The 16,744-nt window shown below is 40.0% G+C and overlaps 3 protein-coding genes across 7 annotated transcripts in view; 2 read left to right on the top strand and 1 right to left on the bottom strand.

The window, feature by feature from the left end:
- Positions 1 to 2,252, top strand: part of LOC137792818 (potassium voltage-gated channel subfamily KQT member 5-like) — an 83,712-nt gene extending 81,460 nt beyond the window's left edge. Inside the window, exon 14 of the mRNA XM_068588571.1 lies at positions 55 to 2,252. Within this exon, the coding sequence (XP_068444672.1) occupies positions 55 to 1,269 (1,215 nt within the window). The 3' untranslated portion in view covers positions 1,270 to 2,252. The remainder of the gene's footprint in view (positions 1 to 54) is intronic.
- Positions 1,573 to 9,354, bottom strand: LOC137792822 (elongation factor 1-alpha 1-like). Its single transcript, XM_068588575.1, has 8 exons — positions 9,231 to 9,354; positions 7,329 to 7,494; positions 6,962 to 7,141; positions 6,355 to 6,651; positions 5,956 to 6,106; positions 5,435 to 5,691; positions 5,127 to 5,361; positions 1,573 to 4,986 (listed from the first exon to the last, which is right to left on the bottom strand). The coding sequence occupies exons 2-8, from the start codon at positions 7,470 to 7,472 to the stop codon at positions 4,862 to 4,864; spliced, it is 1,389 nt and encodes a 462-aa protein (XP_068444676.1). The 5' UTR covers positions 7,473 to 7,494; positions 9,231 to 9,354; the 3' UTR covers positions 1,573 to 4,861.
- Positions 9,355 to 10,479: 1,125 nt separating this feature from the next.
- LOC137792827 (zinc finger protein 709-like) lies at positions 10,480 to 16,056 on the top strand. Of its 5 annotated transcripts, XR_011078165.1 has the most exons (5): positions 10,548 to 10,587; positions 12,512 to 12,613; positions 13,142 to 13,223; positions 13,977 to 14,023; positions 15,760 to 16,056. XR_011078165.1 is itself a non-coding variant. In XM_068588587.1 (4 exons), the coding sequence occupies exons 3-4, from the start codon at positions 13,206 to 13,208 to the stop codon at positions 15,102 to 15,104; spliced, it is 1,146 nt and encodes a 381-aa protein (XP_068444688.1). In that variant the 5' UTR covers positions 10,525 to 10,564; positions 12,512 to 12,613; positions 13,142 to 13,205; the 3' UTR covers positions 15,105 to 15,130. The 5 variants fall into 5 exon arrangements, 4 of the variants coding, with proteins under 4 accessions (XP_068444685.1, XP_068444684.1, XP_068444688.1 ...); XM_068588587.1 differs by lacking the exon at positions 15,760 to 16,056 and having other exon boundaries at positions 10,525 to 10,564; positions 13,977 to 15,130; XM_068588585.1 differs by lacking the exon at positions 15,760 to 16,056 and having other exon boundaries at positions 13,977 to 15,130.
- Positions 16,057 to 16,744: the final 688 nt, after the last annotated feature.

The raw sequence follows: 16,744 nt of genomic DNA, 5'->3' as shown, positions 1-16,744 counted from the left end.
ACGTATAAATGTTCCTACGTCCTCATTTTTCCTCCTCCCTTTCCCTCCTCACAGGTCCAATCGATTGAGTCAAAGCTTGATTCCCTGCTCGACATCTATCGTCAGGTTTTGCGCAAAGGATCGTCTTCAGCCCTCACACTCTCCTCTCTGCCCCTGTTCGAGTTGGAGCAAACCTCTGACTACCACTCTTCCGTCTTTGGCAAAGACCTGTCCACCTCCACCCAGGCCAGCAGCAGCGGAGCGTTCCCCCCTGGCAGCAACTCCCACCTCTCCCAGGGAGGTCTCCATCTCATCATGGGACCACCTAATGAACTCAACCTCAATCTCAATGCCTCCTCACCCACTGGCCTCGCACCCTCCTCTTTCACCCCATCACCCCTGCCTCAACATCATCACCACCACCTTCGTCATGCTCATCATCTCCACCATCATCGTACCCAGGCGCAGGCCACCACTCCTGAAAGTGGCACCGATGAGACTGTGGGAACCTCTTCACCCATCCTCACCCCAAATAGTATCAGCAGTGGAGGAGTTGGAGATGGAGGGTTTCCTCTTCTGGCGAGGCTTCCACCACCACCCCCTCACAGCCGGAGTGGGGGCCCAAGCAATTTGCCACGTGCGACCTCAACAGAGGTGTCCCCTGACATAGAGGACATTTGTAGAGGTTTAAGAATGCAGGACCTTGGGTTGGGGCCTGGCAGACTGAGCCCAAAACTGCAGAGCAGCACCAACAGCAATTGCAGGCTTAATGCTAAGGAGGAAGGCTCCTGGAGGAGACATATGAGCCTAGAGCTGCAGCCCCTGGTGCCACCACTCCTAGACTGCAGCTCTGGCCCCAGCCAAATAGACTGTGGCTTAGGCAAGTCCATGTCAGTGCAGGACCTGATGCAGCCAGCTCCAGGGACTGTCCAGGACGCCCACCACAGCCTCTCATCGCCAAGCCCCAGTACAAGCAGTGACTCCCCTTTTGGCTTCCGTAGCTGTAGCCAAGACCCTGGGGGAGGTGGTGGGATAGCAAGGAGTGGCGGAGGTGGATGGGGTGAAGAGGACCTCTTTATCAGTGACAGGGACCTAGAGGTGCAGGGATTTGACTTCCTGTCACTGGGGACCGCTGAGGCCCACACCTACTCATCAGAGCTCCTGAAGACTGACAGCAGAGCAGGGGCAGGGTCCCAAGGCTCTAACCATAGCCTGGCGAGCAGTCACACATCCTCGCCCTCTGCTGGCAACACCGAATTGCTGAACATGCCGCACGTGCGGCTAAAATAAACTTGCCTACATGTTCAGAAGGCAAGCAAATCTCACCTCACAAAGACGATTTTTGTCCCTTTTGGAGGGGAGTGCGAGGGTGGGAACTTTTTTTGTTTATTTTCATGTTGATCCATTTGATAAGAATTACAGTATTTTCATACAGGCTCATATGGCATATCATTGCATGAGTTACTGTTAGTTTTAAAGTGTGATTTACAAATCTGAGATAAAAAGATAAAGACTGTGCTATGAAACGAAGGCAACTAAACTTCCTGAAAGACGATCGGTTTAAATGTGACCTTGAGACAGAGCATGAGCGTTGTATATTTTTATTTAAAGTTACTGAGATACAGTTTACGTTTAAAGTAGGAAGGCATGGACATCAAACACTTGTGGAAAATGCTTTGAGAACACCAATGACGCAAAAAATAGGACATCATTCTTAAAAACAGATGACAGGCTTCCATATTGAAAGTGATGCTACCTTATCATTGCTAAACATTCGGTTATTATCACTATTTCTATTGTATTTCCATAACATTCTGTCTATTTTAAAAAACAAGATGTTTTTAATCGTACAATCGTATGGATTACAATCCACAACCAATGGCTTTGGTTGCCCACAATATTTTCAAAAATACAACACACACTGTACATGCAAGTTTAGCTTGTGTACTACTGCTCTAGTAATTTGAATAACTATTACTGAATACAGGCAATACAGTTTTACAGTTTTTTTTCTCGATAGTTTCAGGTTTGCAATAATTTTTGGACAGTAAATCTTTCTCCAGAATCCTGAAATTTGTTGTTGAGTTGTGTAATCTGTCACAGTGAACATTTTTGTCAGTAAAATGGTCATTGTGTGACAATGCGGTTTAAAATAACAAAATACAAACTCAATGTTACAGAAAATTACTTGAAACAAGCCAATTTGTATAGTCTGTCAATCTAGTCTTTTTCTCTAGTTATCCTCTGAATTGGTGGGTATTTTATTTTGAAACTCTTTGACAACCACAACTTGTTACAGCTAACAAGTTGTGGTTGTCAAAGAGTTTGCTACAGCAGGAAAGACCAGACAGAAATAAGAAATATTGGTGTTGATGTAAATGCCAAATATTTGGATGTTTCACTTTTACTATTGCCAATAGTCTGCTGTAAAATGAGGTGTGTAAATCACATACTTGTACACACCTATACACGCACACAGCCAACTGTGACTTTGCATTAGTGCTGGGCGGTATGCCGTTTTTAAATTTTCCTTACAATATCATATTTTCATATACCGCCACACCAGAGAATAGCCGTGAATGTGATGCTGCTAGCTAGTAACACAACTGTCAACAGCTGTGTGTGTTTTTTTAAAGGTTTTCTGGTTATAAAAAAGATCCGACATAGCCACTGTTGTTACCAGTGGTGCTAAAGACTCACAACGACCGCTAACTCGGCACAAAGCATGCTTTCAGTGGGACCAGTGAAGCCAAATGGTCAAACTGCTAACCCAACATTACACAAACCACACGACCTACAGTTGCCACAACAGACCTGTGGTCATTTTAGTGTTTTATACATCTATCTTAAAACATTTTTTGTTTTACTATGTTACAGTTTGCACAATGAAAATAGTTTACATTCTGCAACTGTTTCATACGTTCTGATTTCTTCATATATTGTACAATTATGTGGGGTCAAGCAAATTCTAGAATAATTCTGAAAGTTTTTGGGATAAACATGACATTAAAATGTTTCTTTTTGTGATATAATTTTCCTCCTCACTGTAGACAAAGCTTACATGAACATGGTTAAATGCCAAGTCATGCCGAAAAAATAAAATAAAAAACATTAATATGTCGTGAAACCACCAGAATCATAAGAAAAATACTGTGATATTGATTTTTGGTCACGCCGCCCAGCACTTTGTTGGAATCTTGGGTGCAGTTCAGACAGAAAAGAGGAACAAGGAGCAGTTGTTGCTTTTTCTCTGATCAATTATGCACCATCCAGCTTCCCAGTTGATGACAGCCATGAATCGAAACACATCTTGAATGTCATTTCTTGGTTATATCAGTTGTTAATGTTTTGTCAGAATATAAAGAAAGCACCTTTTTTGGGTTCAGAAACGGATACATTAAAAGAAATTTTCAGGAATCTCGAGGTGTAATGCGTTTGGCTTTTTGCCACCATGTTTTTACATGAAATGAAAATATCTTATTTTAATCATGGTCAATGTTTGCTTTTTTCTGACAGCGTGGGATTATTTAGCTTCCTTGAAGTGTACTTGCAGCAGAATGTATTCCTGTTGCATGGGACAGAATCAGGTGAATAATCATAAAACCACAAACGGCAGTTAAATACTACGAATAAAGCATCCAAAAGTAGTGAATAATCGACTTTAGCTACCTGTACCTCAACAAAGACCCAAATCAAGAATCAGAATATATGTGAAGGAGCCTTGGGGTCAGTTTGCTTTGTGGATTTGCGTAGTGAATTTTACTTTCTTTTAGATATTTACATTTATTTTGCATGAAGAGGTTGTCATATACAAATCTATAACTTAAAACGAATGCCATGTCACTAAGACAAATCACAATGTATGCTTCAACTTGATTGCATCAGAAGTAAAAGGACCTTAAAATGTGCAGTACATACAATATATTGGTGCCTTGCTTTTGTGGTACATGTTCATCTCCATATCCAGAATGGTGCATTAGGTTCCTCCAAACAGAAATGGTTGTTGCACTGTGTTCATGTTCTTTTTTTGTAAATGTTCTGAGTTAAGGAATTGTATCTTGTTGTTTTTTCAAGATCATTTTGCTACAGGGCATAAAACACGTTAACATTCTGTCTTGTGTCTTTTAATTTATTTAAATTATGTGCACATATTTACACACTCGTAATACTATCAGTTAGATTTATGAAGCCTGTAATGTAATGGAAATGCAAGTGAACTTTTATTCTCATTCATCAATAAAGGAAATTCTATGAGGAGTTTTGTCTTTCGCTTTCTCATCAATCACTGAAAAAAATGAGGCTCTACAGACATAGCAATGATACCAGCAACAAAGACGTTCTGTTTGAACATCTTTACTTTCATGAACAAGTGCTTACAAATAACAGTGCTTGTACAGTACAGCTTAAAGTGCATGAACTAACATTTAACAGAGATACTGCATGGGAGCTTAAGTCCAGCAAAGCACGAGGCATAAAGATTCCACGTATCAACAAGCTTGTTTCTTTAAGTTGCAAACAGGAAACATACAAGCAGTCAATCTAACTGGCTAGTAGGCGTGTCTCTTTTAAAACTGGAACGCAGAGCATTACTTCACTGGCAAAAGAACATCTCTGCTTTCTTACTGGTGATTAGCAATGATCTACAACAGCACAAAACCAGAGAGCTGTAATGCAAATATCACATTACAAAGTGAGTGAAACAACAAATATAACTGGTATTGTGTTAATTACTAACGGTTAGGGAGTTATTTCTTTTCCTTCTCCTGCTTTTGCGATGCATTGTGATAATAGACCAGATGCTGATTATTGTGTGCAGAAGGTGGCGGGTGCTCGTGTGTCTACGGTCGTGGTGAGCGAGTGGGGCAGCAGCCCAGAACAACATTCATTTGACCTTCTGTGCCTTCTGTGCGGACTTGGTGATCTTACCGCTGCTGGTGGCTTTTTTCTCCACACCTTTAATCACTCCCACTGCCACAGTCTGACGCATGTCACGGACCGCAAACCTCCCTGGGAAGGGATGAGGGAAAATACATCCGTTGCCTCTGATTACCTTTAAGTTCAAATTGTCAGCAAGGTTAAGGTGAAGCTTAATGCTTGAGTGGAAAAAAATATGTATTAGAGTTGCAGTCGCTCGGCGGGTAACTTACCCAGTGGCGGGTATTCGGAGAAGCTCTCCACACACATCGGCTTGCCCGGGATCATGTCCACGATGGCAGCATCTCCGGACTTCAGGGCCTTAGGGTTGTCCTCGAGCTTCTTACCAGAGCGACGGTCAATCTTTTCCTTGAGCTCTGCAAATTTGCATGCAATGTGTGCAGTGTGGCAGTCCAGCACGGGCGCGTAGCCAGCATTGATCTGACCCGGGTGGTTCAGGATAATCACCTGGACAACAGCAGACACTCATTAGTTGATTAGGTTAATATCATCTGCTAAACTAAGCGAATATGCTGCTGACCTGAGAGGTGAAACTGGCGGCCTCCTGCGGTGGGTCGATCCTACTGTCTCCAGCCACATTGCCACGGCGGATATCCTTGACGGACACATTCTTGACGTTGAAGCCCACATTGTCACCAGGCAGCGCCTCGTCCAGGGCCTCATGGTGCATTTCCACGGACTTGACCTCAGTGGTCACATTGACGGGGGCAAAGGTCACCACCATGGCAGGTTTTAGGACTCCTGTTTCGACTCGACCTACTGGTACGGTGCCAATGCCTGGCAGAGAGGAAGATTAGCAACTTGGCAAATCTGTATAAGACGGTGCTCTTAAAAAAGACGGTGCTATGAAAAAAGTATAGGACATAAAAAGCCAGAGGGAATTCTATTCTGTAACTCAGTTCTGCTCTAATTTTCAAAACACATTCAACATATAATCTGGCACGCCTGACCTTTTAGAATAAGGACACTTATATCTGATAAGTTTGTTCTACCAAAAACTAATAGCACAGCTATCACCAGTACAGACACCCACACCATCACCTCCAATTTTATAGACGTCCTGCAGAGGCAGGCGGAGGGGTTTGTCAGTGGGGCGCGAGGGAGGCTGGATGGCATCCAGAGCTTCCAGCAGTGTGGTGCCGGAAGCATTGCCATCTTTACGGTTGATCTTCCAGCCCTTGAACCAGGTCATCTTTTGAGAGACAAGAAGCAAAGAGATTTACTGTGGGGTGACTGGAAAAATAAATAAAAGAACAGCCATACTGCGTCTTTCGATGTTATTTGGACGCAAAAGTGGTGTGTCTCCATGTGCACTTCAGCTTTACAATATGTAGGAACCTTTTCTCGTGTTAATTAATGGGCTCTCAGACAGTGAACAGCATCCCTTAACTGTAAATGTCGTGAGCACATCCCTCTCCTTTGGGTCTCACATGGACTCACGTTGGGGCTGGGTTCCAGCATGTTGTCTCCATTCCAGCCGGAGACGGGCACAAAGGCCACCGTGTCGGGGTTGTAGCCGATCTTCTTGATGTAAGTGCTGACTTCCTTCACAATCTCCTCGTAGCGCTTCTGGCTGTAGTTGGGCTCAGTGGAATCCATCTTGTTGATGCCCACAATGAGTTGCTTTACTCCCAGAGTGTAGGCAAGCAGGGCGTGTTCACGAGTCTGCCCGTTCTTTGAGATTCCGGCCTCAAACTCACCGACGCCTGCAGCCACGATCAGCACGGCACAGTCGGCCTGAATGGGGTGAAAAGAGGGCGATATCAATGCTGTTAACCAACCTCAGATTAATTTCATAACTTTTTGAACTCATGTTGTCTGCTAAAGCCACTAGTTTCAGTGGAGCAAACACAATCCTTGTCAAGTATGCTGTGACGTCTTTGCTTTCTCATTTCCTGCTCCCCCAAAAACTTGTTATGCTTTCTTATTGAAATACTTTGCTCTCCCGTCCCTTCTTATGTCTTCTTAACTGTTTTCCTGATCCACTGTTTTTCTCTTGGTCATGCATTTTCTCATTTTCTACTCTTCTTTCCAAACTCCCATTTACCTGAGAAGTCCCAGTGATCATGTTCTTGATGAAGTCTCTGTGTCCCGGAGCATCAATGATGGTGACGTAGTACTTGCTGGTCTCAAACTTCCAAAGTGAGATGTCAATGGTGATGCCCCGCTCACGCTCTGCCTTCAGCTTGTCCAGAACCCACGCATATTTGAAGGAACCCTTTCCCATCTAAGGGACAATGAAGACAAAATGTTATCTTTAATCAATTTTTTTGTCCAAAGTTTAAAGTAGTTCAACTGTGAAACACAACAGGATACAGTAGTATTAGAACATCTGTTCAGGAAGCTGCAGTTACACAGTAGGAGAGCAAAGAACACATTTTGAATAGACTGTAAGCAAACAATATGAGTCTTACCTCAGCAGCTTCCTTCTCAAACTTCTCAATTGTTCTCTTATCAATGCCCCCACACTTGTAGATGAGGTGGCCGGTGGTGGTGGACTTGCCTGAGTCGACATGCCCTATTACCACAATGTTTATGTGGATCTTTTCTTTCCCCATAGCAGCTCACCCTGGACATATACTGTGAGATTGCAGCAAACAAGAATCAAGTAAGTATGTATAGTAACTTGAGACTTCCATTGAACACATGGACACACTGCGGCATAGTCCTCAACCTATGCCGAGAAGTTATTCGTTGCTCAAAAGTTTGAATTCAGTGATTCAAACTCTCCACTGCCTGCTGATCATGTTCAACCTGCAGTTTGTTTGGTGCAGCAGTTGTCACTGCAGTAATCTATAATCTAAAATTGAATCAAAATAAAGTTGTCTCTGATCAGATGAATGGATCAATGTTCATTTTAATTTCAGGGATAAGTGCCTATTTTTAGCTTTTGGTTTTAGTTTTTAGTTCAAGTGTTTTAGTTTGTAACATGAGTATTTTTCCAAGTATCATTATCCCTTAAAATTTTGCACCAGAATTGTGTGTAATTAAGGGAATAATGTTCAAAATGTAACTAACGGGAACAGAATAACTTTCACCATTGCTTGACTTGCTAGTTATCTATTTATTACTCTACTAACTTCAGTTACAGCCACATTAATGACATATTGTCAGCACATCATATCGTCATATCTAGCAAACTGGGTTACTTTTCTGAGCTGTTTTCGAGTCTGCACAAACTTTAGGTAAACTATAGGTTTTAACAAGCATAATTCTGCCTTAACAGATGTGTTACCTCCTGATAGTAAAGCTCAGACAACAGGCACACTCCAGTCCAAATAATAAATAAGGATATTAAGGTTTAAGTGACATAACATTCAATATTGGGGCTTTACCTTTAATTGGTGTAGTGATATCATGGTTAATTCATTAACATTTAGCTAAATGGGTACATGGAATAAATAACTCCATTCTCATAAAAGTTTTCATCAAACAGTTTAACGAAAAAAATGCACATTTGAAATTAAAATGTTTAATACAGAGACATATCACAACATTACATATCAGATCTATCAATGTCATTACCAACAAATGTTATAATGTTACTAAGTTAAATTAATCGCTGAATTTGCTAACCAATCAAGCTGTAGATGCATCGTTAACTGTTGCATCACTCCGTGTCCATAGCGGCACGTGCCATGTGCACGTCCACGACCACAATTCAAAACTGCGCTGGCTGAACTTTATGTGACTGCGTCTTCCTCACACTTCTTGTTATCGAGACATATGTTTGTCCAGAGTTAAACGTGATTAAAAAACAATTATCTCTGACTACTAAGTGTTCTGTTTAAACCGCGAATATAATAATAATAATCTCCCGATGAAATAAGTTTGCGTGTATGTTATAGGTATCAGAAACAGACATTGACGCGAGACGCTGCCACAATGAAGAAACAGCGAGCCCTTCTGCAGCACTGAGGGAGTTTTATCTGCACCTCTCATCATCCAGCTTGCAGACGGCTACGCAGCACTGTACGTTTTTTTTTTATGGCTGATGATCGACAGAGAAGATTCCACCTGGAATATTTATCCGCTGAAACTGCGCCATACAGGCCTATAGCCAGCACACAGCTCCGGTGCCAACGCACACCCCTCTGCACTATTTGACACCGCTCGACTTGATTAAATTACCATGGCATCAAAGCCACACAGCATTCAAATAACACTATCTCTTTGTAGTGTGATACACTTCCATAATAGTTATTAAAAACATGTGTGATAACACCAGCCCTTTGCAACATGCCTGTTCGTGGATATTGAAAAACAGCATGTTAACTGTTGTGTTAACATTGTAAAAGTTTCCTATACCTTCCTACCTTTGTCTTAGTGGTGTGTTCAATTGTTCTCTGCACACAGGAGATGCTGTACTGACACAGACGCAGCCAATGTACCGCTGGCGGAGGAAATTGCGAAGTTGGCCACTAGGTGGATTGCTACAGATATTAACCAACATGGAACAAAAACAGAAGTCTATTTTCTGTTTCTAGATTTTATTTTTTTTTAAAATTTAAATTCTTACTTTAGATGCAAAAGTATAGTCCATCCATCCATTCATTTTCAGCCGCTTTACTATAGTAGTATAGTAATAATATTATTTGATACATTACATCACACATACATCAAACATTACTTACTTTTCTCAGATGATTTTAAGTGCTGTGAACTGCAACCGAACGAAAACACTGCATGAAAAAAAAAAACTCAGCATAGAATCATCAAACACTTGTTGTAATGAAAAATAAATCCTCAAAAAACATTCTTTACAGAATTCAAAGCACTTGGTATTGGAGCTACAATATGCATTTAAAGACAAGGATCTATTAAGTGGGACAGTTTGACCAGCTTGTGTCCTTGCATCTGTTTTCTATCCGTCACCTCAAAATCTGCTGAGACACTATTGAGGTAACAAAATAAAACAGTGCACACAAATGATTCTGGGATTAGGCCTGAAAGTGATGAAGTATACTGTGACACATTTCTGGATGACATAATGATATTCATAATATGACATTTCACAATGTAACACCAGACGGTCATTTATTTTCATGCGTGCGGCTCACTCGGCGGATGAGGGCTCACTGGACCGCAGTAATAACAACCCAATGAACTCCACAGGGAGTTCATCAAAAAGCAGCCAATTGTCAGTTTGGAAAGCCAATGGATACCATGAAAATGCAAAGCTAATGTTTGAGATCCCAATAGCATAAACAATCATTCAAACAACATTTAATTTGAGTACTGTCAATTTAAGCAGCGGTTACAACCATAACAAAGGCTTGCGTTTAATTATTGGTCGTTGCAGGTCTAAGTTACTGCTCTATTCTCCAGTCCAGTAGTTGGTGGTAATGCACCTCGAAGCTGGTCTGCCGACATCAATAAACACTAAAGTTAAGTGATGGTTAACACAATGAAGACAATTTGATTAACATAAATATCATTAACAAGGACTTAACGATATGTATAGTAATCTACAATGAAAGTGACATAGTAACCGACAAGTTCAAGAAGATGGCAGCAATGAAACATAACGGCTGTTGTTAAACACCAACGAAGAAGAGTTCCACAACTCTTCTTCGTTAGTCACTCTATGATTTATTTGCGTGGCAACATCACAGGAATTGGTAGAAGACAGACTGTGGGATAGCGAAAGGTATACGTCGCGCCATTTCCTTGGTATGTTTGGGTTTGTTCGTGGTTATTGATCGCACCCTGGATTTAAGGCAGCAGGCTCACAATGTAAATGTGGCGGCTTGAGTCCTGCTGCGCGCTGCTAATATATGTTAGCTTGGATGCGTTGTGCGAGGCCGCTGCTGCGTTAAACTAGTATGGATTTATACACTAGAATAAACCAGGTCTAGAATAAACCAGCCCTGTATGGACGTATACACTAGAATAAACCAGCCCCGTAAAACGTTTATTAAACTAGTATAATGTAGCCCCTTTTGACTCTATACACTAGAATAAACCAGCCCTGTATGGATGTATAAACTAGTATAATCCAACCCCTTAAATTAACATACCTATGCCATTTACACTAAAGTATAACACGCTAAAATAACTGTTAAAGCTCGAATGTAATGATAATCTTCAACATGTATACATAATAGCTGTTACTATTTATCTTCCAGAGATGAAAAGACGTGTTTTACCAGACAGTCATATTTGACATAAAATGCCAAAAAGTTGAACTCCAGGTCTTTATTACAAAATATATAGTCCTGTGTTGCTTGCCCCCTCTAGTACCAATCCCCTCCTGGTGCATCATGGTCTCTCATTACTTTGTGAGTTTGTGTTAAGTATGTGCTGATAGCATCAAAAGAGGAAAAACGAACCCCAGGTTAGATCATTGACAAAAATACAGAGGATTTGTATTTAGTTGCAAACAGTTTGCCAAAGCTGTACTGAAGTTATTTAAGTAAGATCTCAAGAAACGCAAAGTGTGCCATCTCTTGATTCCTTTTGCTCATGGGTAGATCGTCCTGCAACTGCAAAGTAGCCGGTTCGATCCCTGGCCCCCACCCGCCCCTGAACATGCCATCAACATAACCTCCTTTGTGTCATATTGAAGTGGGCTGGGAAGTTGTGACATGTTACATGTCAGGGGAATGCAACTAGTCAGACAGTCTGACGGTGGGGCTTTAGGGAAAGTCATCGATCATCAATATTGCAAATATTCATCTACTGAAGAGCATGAAGTTATTCGCATTTTAAGTTATCCACCAGTTATATTTAAATTCTCTGCAGTATAGTGCTAAATGGACAACTGATGCAGCCACCTGAGGAAACTCTTTAACGAAATGTTGCAATATTTCCTTTATAGTTATGCGCCTAATTGTTTAATTTATTAAGACTTTGGACTAGAGCTGTGGTGATTTGTCAATGCAAAAGATTACACAAATATTGATGTTTATTTGTGTAACGTGCAACAGCGTTAGTAGTTCAGACACATTTTTATTTATTTTTATTTTGGGGAATAAAAATAAAAGATATTAAGGATAATTGATGAATTAGACAAATAAAACAAAAGCGCATGATTAGTCGATTCAGTACAGCTCTACTCTGGACCATATTCATTATTTAAGACTGAACCACGAGCATTCTACATAAAAACATACAATAATTCATGTTTTCCTTCAGAGTGACATACAAGTCATTATGTTTTTCATGTGAATTTCCTTTTTGTTTCACTTTGATCAGGCCAAAACACAATAACCCAACTGGATGGTATGATTTGCCCCTTCATTGTTCTGATATTTCACTGCTATACAACATACAAACAAAACAACAATGTGAAAGATACTTTCAATATATGTATTGCTGTGTGGTGGAGATTCTGCCTTTTCTCTATCGCGTACCATCTTTTTGCACAGAATTCAATTAACCCTAAACCCTAACCCTTTTTTTTCCTTGAGCAGTGTCTTCAAACTCTGATGTACTTTAATCATTGTCCTCTATCTTCCTTATTTTCTTTAGTTTTATAATGTTTTGCCTTACCTGTTTTACAGAAATGACCTGTATGATTTAAGGATATGTTTCACTGTCTCAAGATTTATCGAAATTGACATTTATTTTTGCATTATCTGTTTTCTTTTGGAAGATACATCTTGCAACACACTTCTCCTCCTGGTTCCAGTTGGCTCCATTTCCCATGAACACCTGCAAGAACACTTTGGATAGCAATCCAGATCTGAATAAGCAGGTATGGCTCTATTTTGGCCAATTCCAGCTGCACTAGATAAAATCAAGATGCATTTTCTCTTTTAGCATTCTATCAGTGATAGAAGTGCCTTACACAGATACTAGAACATCTGATAAAAAAATATGAGAGGATCTTCTCCACTCAAAGTATTCCTATAAGGACTTTCAGGTAGGGAGAAGGATTTAGCACGTAAGATATTCCAGAGTACCATTTGAGGTTTCCCCCCACTCACTCTCAGCAAGGATAAGAAGTTTTCAGTAGATAGTGACTGACTTCAGTCCTTTGTATGACAAATGGAGTTGGCCTTATGCAAAGTATGACAATATAGTTTATCTAAACTGATACAAAAATATTTACACACTTCAAGTACATTAAAGCTATAACAGTCAATCCAATGTACATATATCCTTAAAAATTGAATAGCTCTGCATTGGATTAAGAAAAAAGGTATATACACACACACATATATATATATATATATATATATATATATATATATATATATATATATATATTTTATGATTTCAGAACTGGAACCTGCTGACGGGAGGAAAAAGCATTTGGAGGACATTAACTTTCCCAAATAAATGAAATGAGTTCTTCAGAAGTGGTAAGCTCAAATAGAAACTATCCAATATATGTCATGACCACATGACACTGTTTACATGTCATTTCTCAGTGTTTATCAGTGTTAAGCAACTGTCAACAAAACTAAACATTTCCTACTGTTTCATCGGTTTAGCTTCACAAGCAACCAAATTAACTTATTAGTTTTCTTATGTAAGGGTCTAGTGATATCCTAAGCCATGCTGTTAGCAGAAAAAACTGTAGGTCAAAACAATGCAAACTCGGTCTAAAAAAAATGCTCAGAGGAAAAAGCAAAGACACACACCATAGCTGTGGTATTGCATTACTTTATTATTTCCAGCCAACATAATAGACAAAAACGAAGAAGGAAAAGAGCTACAACCAACATTCATAAATGTTGAGCGTTATGAGTAAGATCTGACAAGAGGGTCAGCTTACGGAAAAAAAAACGTCACACCAATTAATTTTTTTTTTTTTTACTAAATCAACAATTAAATAGAACACAATTCAATTTAAAAGTTAAGCCCCGTTAAATCTGTCTTGGCAAGAGCCACCAGAGATAGCCCTCTCTGATCACCTGCCTTGCCTCTGTTGTCTACGGACATGAAAAATGTCTTGGCACTATGTCTTCTTTTAATAAAGGCACGGTTCTCCCCAATCAGTGAAATATGGCATTTATCTGACAATTAACAATATATTGTTTATGTGACTTACATAGTACGTAGCATTTCATCAAGTCCTCCACACTGACCTTTATTTCTCTCTCTTTTCTCAGTTGAATCAGACGGACACAGACAGCAGCAGACCCCATCACTGTCAAAGGTGTGGGAAATCTTTCAGTCGTATTTGCAGTTTAAGGAAACATGAACTCACGCACACTGCGGAGAAACTGTACGAGTGTGAAGAATGCGGTAGCAGTTTCAGCCAACTTAATGCCTACAATATACACTTGGAGACCCACACTGAAGAAACTCCATACGGCTGTGAACAGTGTGAAAGGCATTTCAGCGACCAGAGTTCATATAGGAAACACCTGCGAGACCACACTGGACCATACCAGTGTGACCAATGTGAAAAGACTTTCAGTTACTTCAGCATTTACAAGATACACATGCGCGTCCACACTAAAGAAAAGCCATACTGCTGTGACCAGTGTCCGAAAACGTTTAGTTTTTTAAGTTCATACAAGCGGCACCAGCTCAGCCACAGCGGAGAGAAGCCGTACCAGTGTGACTTTTGTGGAAAGAGTTTCACGCAGTCAGGGCATTTCAGTCTGCATCTGCGGAACCACACTGGAGAGAAACCATACGAGTGTGACCAATGTGACAAGAGTTTCAGTGACCTAAGTAGTTACAAGATACACCTGCGTGTACACTCAGGTGAGAAACCATACTGCTGTAACCAGTGTGGGAGGAGTTTCTCTCAGTTAGGTAATTACAAATCACATTTACGTATCCACACCGGGGAAAAACCATTCAGCTGTGAACTGTGTGATAAAAGCTTCTCCATTTCAAAAACGTACAAACAACATGTGCGTACGCACACTGGAGAGAAGCCATACCAGTGTAAAGAGTGTGGGAAAGGTTTTGGTCGTCTAAGTAACTACATGCGTCACCTTCGTATTCACACGGGAGAGCAACCATACAGCTGCGACCAATGCGGGAAATCTTTCAATAGTTCATACAGTTACAGCCGACACTTGCGCGTGCACACGGGAGAGAAACCATACTGGTGTTCACACTGCAAGAGACTGTTTACTCGATCCCAGTCCTTGAAGAAACACCGCTGTATTGCAGTAGATGAAGACCTTATAGATGAGAGAATAGATCTGAGTTCAATTGTTTGTAAAAAAGAAGCACAACAGAGTTGCTCACCAACAAAAGACAAACCAACAAAAATCTAAATAAACGTCAGTTTGTTCATGGGTAATAGTGCACATGTCGCAAGTGTAACAGTGTGGCTTTGTGGTCGTAATAGTTTTGAGACAACAATTGAGCTTTATTGCACAGAGGAATCAAATATCAGACTTAGGATACACACACAATTTGTAGTACTACGATACATTAATTTTGTCTTTTCATGGGATTTTTCTTTAAGTAATATAAAATAGAGCACCAGACTTAAACCTCTTTTGTTGTATTTTTTACGATGACAATACACAGCCGCATCCTTGTCCTTCTGCACTGCTCTAAAAAAAGCTGGGGAAAAAGCCTTATTTGTATGGCAACTTTCTCATAAGAAATTCAGCCCACATAGCTTTGAAATAAAAATGTGTGCTGCTTTTAAGAACACTAAAATAGTTATGACTTTATCAAACACACAGTGAATGATACTGACATGAAGTGAGTTGAATCATGTTATCTTGTAAGATCTTTGTGAGAAGCGTTTTCTTTTTTTTACCATTATGGTGCCTATGTTTAAGTTCAACACTAGCTTGCTAATTGTCAATCACACAGATCATGTTAACGGTTAATCGCAGAATGTGACACTAATATTGATAACTCAGAGACTGATTACTTTGGGGAAGACATCATTATGGTCAACATTTTATTTTGTAGGAATCTGGACAGCAGGTCACAGAGAAAACCCGACACTCCAGAGTCAGTCATCAAGATCCTATTGGCTCATTGGAAGAACCCTCAAAGACCTGTCCCCTGTGATAGGATTCAAGCCGGAGGAATAGCACTTTGCGTTAATTCAAAGTTTATTTTAGATGAAAACAAAGAATATGTTAGAAGCATGTTATTAAACTTAAATGTGGTAAAGAATATGTATGAAGTATTATTTTCGTTATTGTATAATTCTTAAATATTCTGGTCTCCTGTATTCAAAAGTTTTATATATATATATATATATATATATATATATATATATATATATATATATATATATATACCAAAGAATGGGAAATACCTTCAACACATTAAAGGTGCTATATGTCTTATTGGAGACTGTTTTACTTTGGCTCCATCTGGTGGGGATAACAAGTATGGCTGATATGATATATGGCTGATATTTGTGTCAGACCTCGCTGATAATTGTTCATTCAATGTTTAGCTGTTGACAGCCAGGTCCTTTAAATATTCTTCAGTGTTTCTGTCCAACCTAATGCATGTGGGATTTGAAAACACTACACGTTTTTCACAGTGCTCTGCATGAATGTTGTGGTCTTAATAAAGATTGCAGTTTAATTCCCAACCGGAGACATCTGAAACAAAGTGTAGACTGAGACGGTCACGGCTTGTTGATGGAGTGATACTTGTGTCATTTTCTCATTTCAAGTTCGGAATCAAGCGGTCAATTAACTGAAACTCACAATTAAAAACAGTTAAATCTTAATGACTGTTTTGTATATTGTGTATATGATATCATGTAATATTAGTCTGTGATACCATGGAGGATGAAACATATAAGTGACTAATAAATGGAATGTATCAATATTTGCTTGAATTAATGACTGTGTAAGTGACTGACCACTAATACATCAGATCAACATTTTGGTCTGATGGGACCATGCCGATCTTCTACCAACTTGCTTCTGCG

This window comes from Clinocottus analis, unplaced genomic scaffold (assembly GCF_023055335.1).
Source record: "Clinocottus analis isolate CAN_PGR_092001 unplaced genomic scaffold, fCliAna1.0.p SCAF_22, whole genome shotgun sequence".
Lineage (NCBI taxonomy): Eukaryota > Metazoa > Chordata > Actinopteri > Perciformes > Cottidae > Clinocottus > Clinocottus analis.
The sequence above is the reverse complement of the archived record's forward strand: the minus strand, read 5'-3'. Positions and strand labels throughout refer to the sequence as shown.

Excerpts from the sequence above, each read along its gene's own strand:
- LOC137792827 (XM_068588584.1), top strand. The coding sequence starts at position 12,563 with ATGAACACCTGCAAGAACACTTTGGATAGCAATCCAGATCTGAATAAG. Across the intron at positions 12,614-13,976 it reads ATCCAGATCTGAATAAGCAG|TTGAATCAGACGGACACAGA; the intron begins GTATGGCTCTAT and ends CTCTTTTCTCAG.
- LOC137792822 (XM_068588575.1), bottom strand. The coding sequence starts at position 7,472 with ATGGGGAAAGAAAAGATCCACATAAACATTGTGGTAATAGGGCATGTC. Across the intron at positions 7,142-7,328 it reads TTGAGAAGGAAGCTGCTGAG|ATGGGAAAGGGTTCCTTCAA; the intron begins GTAAGACTCATA and ends ATTGTCCCTTAG. Across the intron at positions 5,362-5,434 it reads CCGCCAGTTTCACCTCTCAG|GTGATTATCCTGAACCACCC; the intron begins GTCAGCAGCATA and ends GCTGTTGTCCAG.